General features: G+C 49.2%; 1 protein-coding gene across 1 annotated transcript; it reads right to left on the bottom strand.

Annotated features, from left to right (window-relative positions):
- Window positions 1-2,817: 2,817 nt before the first annotated feature.
- Window positions 2,818-5,546, bottom strand: LOC106827486 (elongation factor 1-alpha, oocyte form-like). Its single transcript, XM_014835352.3, has 7 exons — window positions 5,403-5,546; window positions 5,041-5,220; window positions 4,254-4,550; window positions 4,006-4,156; window positions 3,429-3,685; window positions 3,036-3,270; window positions 2,818-2,939 (listed from the first exon to the last, which is right to left on the bottom strand). The coding sequence occupies exons 1-7, from the start codon at window positions 5,544-5,546 to the stop codon at window positions 2,818-2,820; spliced, it is 1,386 nt and encodes a 461-aa protein (XP_014690838.3).
- Between the last annotated feature and the right edge of the window lie 2,442 nt (window positions 5,547-7,988).

The raw sequence follows: 7,988 nt of genomic DNA, 5'->3' as shown, positions 1-7,988 counted from the left end.
CCATTCTGGCAGCTCTTTGCAGTGCTGCACAGAAATGCTCTTGGAGTTTCTAATTAGAGACAAGATTCCCTCAACGACCAACAACATTTGCTCCACCCCAGTGAGGAATGACTGAGAGGAGGAGAGAAGATGGCACTTGGGAGGATTCACCGTGATACTTTTCATTTTCTTTTCAAATTGAATTTTTAAAGGCAGTCTTAAGACACAAGCATCAAAACCATGAGTATTCTTGAGAATTAAGAGCAAATTGGCGGGTAAACAGTTGTTCACTTATTTCAACAAACTTATGTTGACACTCATTCATTCATTCACTATCCAACAAATATTTATTGAGTACTTTAGGAAGCCAGACACTGCTAAATTAGAAGTTTAGTTCTCCAATCATTGTAAGCAAAATTGTCATTGTGATTTATAGAATTCTACATATAGTGTTCTGAGGACAAAAAGGACTAGCCATTCTGCACAGGCCACAGGAGTGGGTGGGGAATACAACAGGTGAGCAATCTGCACTCTATCCTTGCCACAGCTCCTGAACCTGCCTGGCTCCCCCACCCAGGCTAGGCGGACTTTGACGACATTGACAGGCTTGAGGTACTCCAAACCTTGGTCCAGGTCCCATTAGGCAGATGCATGCTGACAACAGCTGGAATTTGACAGGTTTTCCAGCCTGCAGACAGGTGAACTTCTTGATACCTTGCATGGTGACAGCTCTGATATGTCATCCTGCTATTATTTCCAGGTTTGCGCTGGGTCTAGGGTTTCCTTGGAGATTTGCACTTGAGACGGAGCCAACTTGACAGGCAGGAACAGGTAACATTATTGATCAGTGAGAAAAATAGGCCACTGCACTCCTAGTCTAAATCTTGGACATCAAAGTCTCAGAAATGGGCAGGAAGTGATATTCCCAACCTGGCTTCAGAAAGGACTCCAATAATCCGCTCGGGCCTTGCTACATTTTAATAGCACTCTCAATGTTTGAAGATTAATGGTTTTTCCAATAGAGAACTGATTGCGATTGTTTTACAGTTGATTAATTTCCTTCTGGGAGGGTAGGGTCTATGTGCACGTGCTAGCACCTCCTAGCAGATGCTGATAGGCAAGGGATTCCACTTCCAGGTTTGAATTACCCCCGTGACTATCTCAGCCTGGACTGCTCCCCTCTCTCCAGACGAGTGTCTTTTAGTTGGCAATCAACTCCCACCTCTCATCATAGAAGCTACATCCTTCTAATTCCTCAGGCCTAAAACCTAGATGTCACCTTTGACTCCATTTCTTCACACTTCATGTCCAATATTTAGAAATTTGTCAGTTTGTAAAGATATTCCAGAACTTCTAAAAATATGTTCGGTAAAACTTCTCACCACTTAACTCCATCATGACCCCCTCACCCCCAACCTCCCAAGTTACCACCTTGCTTGGATTATTGGAATATCCTGCTTTTCATCTTTCATGGTCTACTCCCACCTTTACCATTCTCTTTGCTCACTTTCGTTGTGCTCTTACAGCTATATTTGCCTATCTCCACCCACCAGGTAAAAGTCCGTGGGGTCAGAACAGCAGCTGGTGCATGGCAAGTGCCAATATTTAATGGATAAAGAACACCACAGGTAGACCTCGGGTGATATCGAACCTGAAGTGAGTTTGCTCACCCATTGCACAGCAAGCCAGTCTCTGACATTGGGTGTAGAAGAACGTAGGAATTTTATTATTGCACAGTTGCTGAGCAAGGAGAAAGGGCAGCTAACGCCAAAATCCCAAACTCCCCGAAAAGCTAAAAGTAAGGGTTTTTATTTGGGGTTTTAGGTAGGGGAGGGGGAGTATATGGCCTTGCTGGTCAGAGCTTTCCCACCAGCCTGTGTTTGGCCTTGAAACTACATGCAGAGAGGAGGGAGATTTCCCAACAGCCTGTACCTCCTTGGTGGGGAGGAAGAGGAGATAACAAATTCAAGTGCTTGTGCTTGTCCTTGGCTGTGTCTGTCTCCATGGTGGATAGTGGATTCTGGAGCTAGCAAGCCAGGGAGAAAGCAGGGTATGAGTGCTTTGGTTTTAACTCCATACATGCTGGGTTTAATGCAGGGAAACTCATACCAGGGTTGGTTATCTGACTTTCAGCATATGTGGCATGTGCATACAGCTTATTAAGCTCCAGGAGGTGTTATCCAGCTGCATCCCTTAATGTAAAACAAAAATTAGGGAACAAAGGCTCTCAAGTTCCATCCATCCATTCCTCACCCTCTAGGCATATTAACTTAACCTAAACTAACATGTTAGACAGCAGCTTGAGCTCAGACTTCCAAATGAACTGTTTCTAGAGCTCTCACCCCACTGTTAGCCAAGTGACCTTTGGCATTTTATCAGGGTTCTGGATAATAGAGCACCCGGCACCAAAAATCACACATACAGTAAGTTGTGTTGGACTAACCCATTGGCACCAAGGTTCTGCCCTATGCTGTTATGAGAATACTTTTCACATCCCAGAACAATTCCACTTCCTCACAGCGGGGACAGGCCAGACAGGTGATTAGGTTTGAGGGAAATGGGAGAGAGGATGGGATAGAGCCCTGGGCATGAGGACGAGGAGGTAGAGGACCCTGAATCATCTTCACAACCCAGGACACAAACACTTTGAAACCTATGGGCTTTAAATTGTAGTCAGTCTACCTAGACGCGCCCCATTTATCTCATGCTTTCCTCCTTGGAAGAGCCCAGGACAGCCAGCTTTATTAAATAAGTTTTATTAATCTTACTTGGTAAATACATAGAATGTTAAGTAATTTCTACAGTGCAGGTTGCTGAGGAAGCTGCAGGGGACATACTTCACTTCTTGCTCGCCTTTACTGCTGACTTGGTGACCTTGCCAGCCGTGGATGACTTCTTATCCACTGTCTTGATGACTCCAACAGCCACTGTTTGTCTCATGTCCCGCACAGCAAATCGGCCTGGAAGAGGAGTGAAGAATGAGATTCCTGGAAAACAGCATGAAGGAAATGCTCCTGCACTTTTTTCCCACGACTCAGTAGCAATCCTTGACTCACCTAGAGGTGGGTACTCAGAGAAAGTCTCCACACACATGGCCTTGCTGGGGACCATCTGCACGATCGCTGCATCGCCCAACTTCAGGGCCTTGGGGTTTTCCTCCAGCTTCTTGCCTGAGCGCCTATCAATCTTTTCCCTCAATTCAGCAAACTTGCAAGAGATGTGGGCTGTATGGCAGTCCAGCACTGGGGTATAGCCGGCGTGGATCTGCCCAGGGTGGTTCAAGATGATCACCTGCCAGGGGAGGAGGTGGAATTAGAGATCGATGGCTTGTGTGATCTGGGGCCAACTCTTGATGAACCTGGGCCTCAAGCAAAATCAGGACTAATTCCTAAGAAACATTCCCCACCACCAGCGGAGCCCCTAAATCCCATGGCTTCCTGGGGACTTACCTGTGCCACAAAGCTGCCAGCCTCTATGGGGGGGTCGTTCTTGCTGTCTCCAGCCACATTTCCACGATGAATGTCCTTCACAGACACATTCTTGACGTTGAAGCCCACGTTGTCACCAGGCAGGGCCTCAGTCAGGGCTTCGTGGTGCATCTCCACAGACTTGACCTCGGTGGTGAGGTTGCTGGGGGCAAAGGTGACCACCATCCCAGGTTTCAGGAAGCCGGTCTCCACGCGGCCTACAGGCACAGTGCCAATGCCTGTCCAAAGGCAGAAGGGAAGTCAGAATGGTCCTAGACCTACCCAGTGAGAACTGGCTTCCTGGGAAGTCCCTTGGTCCTGTGTTCAGGGGCAAAGGGCTACCTACAGAACTGGTAGGAAGCACTGCGTGGATCACTGGCTATTTAAACTGTGTACCGGCTGAGCTGGAAATGCTGGGTGCTTCTGTACTTTATCCTAGCTCACAAACTGTGGCTTCAAGTCAGGATTTGAACCCTGGCAGTCAGACACCAGAGCTCACTCTTAACTCCTTAATCCCTAAAGGACAGCATCCCCTCAGTCCCACCCAGCCCTCAGTTACCTCCAATCTTGTACACGTCTTGCAGAGGCAGCCTCAGAGGCTTGTTGACTGGGCGAGTGGGCGGGAGGATGGAGTCCAGAGCTTCCAGCAGAGTCACCCCGGTGGCGTTTCCCTCTTTCCTCTCCACCTTCCAGCCCTTGAACCAGGGCATCTGCGGGGATGTAGAGCAGAGGTGAGTCTCGGGTTTGGTTCCCAGCGGCACCTCTTCCCCAGGACTTACTGCGCCTGCCCACCCACCCAGTACTCACGTTGGTGCTGGGCTCCAGCATGTTGTCGCCGTGCCAGCCCGAGATGGGCACGAAGGCCACGGTGGCCGGGTTGTAGCCGATCTTCTTGATGTAAGCGCTCACTTCCTTGGTGATCTCTTGGAAGCGCGCAGCGCTGTAGGCAGGCTCAGTTGAGTCCATCTTGTTGACGGCCACGATGAGCTGCTTCACGCCTAGCGTAAAGGCCAGTAGCGCGTGCTCGCGGGTCTGCCCGTTCTTGGAGATGCCTGCCTCAAACTCGCCCACGCCGCCGGCCACGATGAGCACGGCGCAGTCGGCCTGTACATGTGGTCACAGGGACCGCAAGGGAATGAGGGAGGGGGTGTCGGCCGGGCTGGGAAGCTGCCTAGAGCTTTGGGCAGTGCCAGATTCCTTTGTAAAGCTGAGGGACGCTCCCCAGAAACTTACAGAGGGCTCACGGGAATTTATGGACCCCCTGGCTGCTAGGCACAGATGTCCTGCTTCCCTAACTCTCATCTAGTCCCATAAATGAGCTTTGGTTCCTTCCTGTAGGACCTCAAGTGGTCTCCTCGTTTGGGTGTCAAAAAATTTGCTCCCTGCCCCAGCTCTAAAGGACGACACTATCTGAGCCTCATTAGAGTGATGAGACTCAGTTCTGTCCTTTAGTTCTTCCAGAATTGCTGATTGACATGGGTGAGAAAAACCCTTCCAAGGCTTATGATACAGTCCTTCGCCAAGTCCCAGAAATAAAGACTGAGCTTTCCCACCACACCCATAGAGAGGCCCCTGGGGGCGTGGACTGCTTTACCTGGGAAGTGCCAGTAATCATGTTCTTGATGAAATCCCTGTGGCCTGGGGCATCAATGATGGTGATGTAGTATTTGCTGGTTTCAAACTTCCACAGGGAGATGTCTATGGTGATGCCACGCTCTCTCTCTGCCTTCAGCTTGTCCAGCACCCAGGCGTACTTGAAGGAGCCCTTGCCCATCTGGGGAGAGGTGAGGGAGTAGAATGCATTGATGCTGAGCTGACAGGTCTATTGCAGCTGACTTCAGCAACACCTTAGCCCTGCAGAGTGCACCCTGCTTTCCGTACTCTGAAATTAGACCCACACACAGGAGGACATCCCCCCATACTCCCCACCACTCCTAGACACAGTGGGTGCCTTACCTCTGCTGCTTCCTTTTCAAACTTCTCGATGGTTCTCTTGTCAATTCCCCCACACTTGTAGATGAGGTGCCCGGTGGTGGTGGACTTGCCAGAGTCCACATGGCCAATGACGACAATATTGATATGGGTCTTCTCTTTGCCCATGGTGGTGGGTTCACTATAATCACTGCAGGGGAAAACAGTGGGGGTGGGTGAGGCCAAATATTCCAAGCTTGCCTCCTTCCTTTATTCCTCTCCACTCTGCTCCCATCCAGCACCCCCTCCTCACTTCAGTGCCTAGCGCAGAGTCCAGGACATGGTGTTAACTGAAAAGTGAAACTGACTTTCCCAGGCTCACACCCCTTGGGCTATAATGTCAGGGGCTTGTAGTGGGTACTTGCAAGGCAGTCTTAGTTCATCTTTTCTCCTGTGTGGGCCTTCCCCAGAACATCTGGGGTTTAGCTTTTCCTCATTCCCCTAATGCCCTCCTCCCTCCAGTTCATCTCTAGTACAAAAGACCCTGATGCTCGGGTACGCTTTGCAGCTCCCTATAAGTCCTCGCCTCTAAAGAAAAAGAAACGAACCTGAGCCAGAGATCAGCAAGAGCTGCAGCAGCTGTGAGGATGGTGAACTTCTTGCCTTCTGCTTTTATAAACCTAGCACTGGCCCCTCCTTCTGGTTCCAACCAAATCTGAAACCACAGCCCAAATTAGTTAGAAAAATGCCACTCCCTCCCCCTAGGCCCAATTTCAGGGACTTCTAACTTGACCAATTGAGTGTTTGGATGAAGAGAGGGTGGGTGAGGCACGCTAATACTTTTTTAAATAAAATACTGGGTGTGTGGAGTGGGGGAAGGGAAAGGACTGGAAATAAGAAAAATAAAATAAAATAAATGTCACACAGTACCAGACTTTGTGCAGGTGACCCCCAAAGACTAAGATGCAGAATGGTTGTGGGTATTCATTCATTCAGCGTTGATTGAGAAATATGGTGTCTGGCATTGTGCAGGACACTGAGAACTCGTTATTAGGAAGCAGTCATGGCCTCTCTTCTGAAAAACTCTCAGCCTCTGCTGGGCTCCTCCAGTTTAGCTGTCTAGGATTGCTTAGAGGGAGAGCTGCTTGGACCACATTGAGACTGGCTGTGGCTGTTTGGAGTCTTCTCTAAGGCCAGCTATGTCCTGATCCTTCCTTGGGGAAGTCCTTGGCAGAGCTCAGTCACACACACAGTAAATATTCCCTCTCTCCGACCCCTTCCCCCAGCCCGTGCTTGAGCCCAGGATGGCAGGAGGCCAGTAGTCTGGACTTTCAGGGTTCCCTGTCCCACTGAGGCCCACTTCCTTGAGCACTGTCCACTTCTCATTAAGCAGAGAAGCTCCATTTTCCACCTTTGCTCCTAAAGAACTAAGAAACTAGAAAGCCAGAGAAGTAAGTTCCTCAGGAAACATCTAATTCTTTCCTTCCCCCATTTTACAAAAGAATCTCAGGTCTAAGGAGGTAAAAGGATGGTCCAAAGGTTCTGCAACTCGTTGTTCCCCACTATCAATATCCTTTCCTCATCCAGTCACCTTCTAGAAAAAAAGAGGCAGAAAAAATAATGATCCCATTTCTTCATTCCACTAGCATCTAGGAGTGACCACTGCTTGGTTCTGCCCTGGGAGCTGTGGATGCAAATATGAGTGATACAGACTCTGTCTTTGAGGGGTTCACACTCACTCTAGTAGGGAGATGGACCACAAAGAAACAATTTCAGTGTAATGAATGAATCATGAGGGCTGTGAGTGAGGCTTGTTTGGGAGATTCCTAGGTGTGTGGGGAGGTGAGGACAACTTCAGAGAAGAGAAGCTTCCTCAGATCTTCAAGACAGTGAGCATCTCGGGGCCCACAGGGGAGGGAGGGGCTTGCCAGGCAGAGGAATCAGCTGAGGACAGTCCTGCACTGAATTTGCCTGGCAATTCAAGGGCGAGGAATGGATGGGAGAAGATGGTAACTAAAGAGATGAAAAGGGGAAGATCATTATTCATTAACTCCTCAGAGTTTAATTTTCCTAAACTGTAAATCTAATTATGTAATCCCCCTACTTAAATCTCTTGATTACTCTTTATTGCCCTCAGGGGAAAAGTTACTCTGTTGTTACATGGCAAGAAGCTTGGAAAGACTGAGACTGGAAGCAGGGAGCCCTTTAGGAGGCCACCGCAGGAGTCCTGGAAGGAGGTGATGGGGCCTCAGCCAAGCAGCGCAGTTGACACACATTCAACATGAATACAGAGGGGGATCAGAAGAGAGGAAGGGGAGACCACAGGTGTTAATGGGAGCTCATGCCATCAGGGTGGGGAACAGAGCTTTGTCAACATCTCCCTCACCCCAAAGTCAGGCTCAAGCGCTCGATGCAGCACCCAGACTTCTCTGCTGTGGACTCTAAAGAGTCAGAGTCAAGACCCCTTCCTGACTCTGCCGCCCATCCCCCCAGTGCAGTTGAACTGGTTGCTCCCCGCTCTAGGTCTGAAGTTCCCCAGTCTTAACATGAGGCTCTAATACCATCTCATTTCAGCCTTTTTGAAATAGCACAAAGGCAAATTAAGGATAGAAGACGATTGTACCTGAAAGT

Source organism: Equus asinus, chromosome 20, assembly GCF_041296235.1.
Source record: "Equus asinus isolate D_3611 breed Donkey chromosome 20, EquAss-T2T_v2, whole genome shotgun sequence".
Classification (NCBI taxonomy): Eukaryota; Metazoa; Chordata; class Mammalia; order Perissodactyla; family Equidae; genus Equus; species Equus asinus.
Note: the sequence above shows the minus strand (reverse complement) of the source record. Positions and strands in the feature narration are given on the sequence as shown.

Bases quoted from the DNA above. Each gene is read 5' to 3' on its own strand.
- LOC106827486 (XM_014835352.3), bottom strand. From the start codon at position 5,546: ATGGGCAAAGAGAAGACCCATATCAATATTGTCGTCATTGGCCATGTG. The intron at 4,157-4,253 runs GTGAGTACTGGG...ACATCCCCGCAG, and splicing joins TGCTGGAGCCCAGCACCAAC to ATGCCCTGGTTCAAGGGCTG. The intron at 3,686-4,005 runs GTAACTGAGGGC...GCCTTTGGACAG, and splicing joins AGACGTGTACAAGATTGGAG to GCATTGGCACTGTGCCTGTA.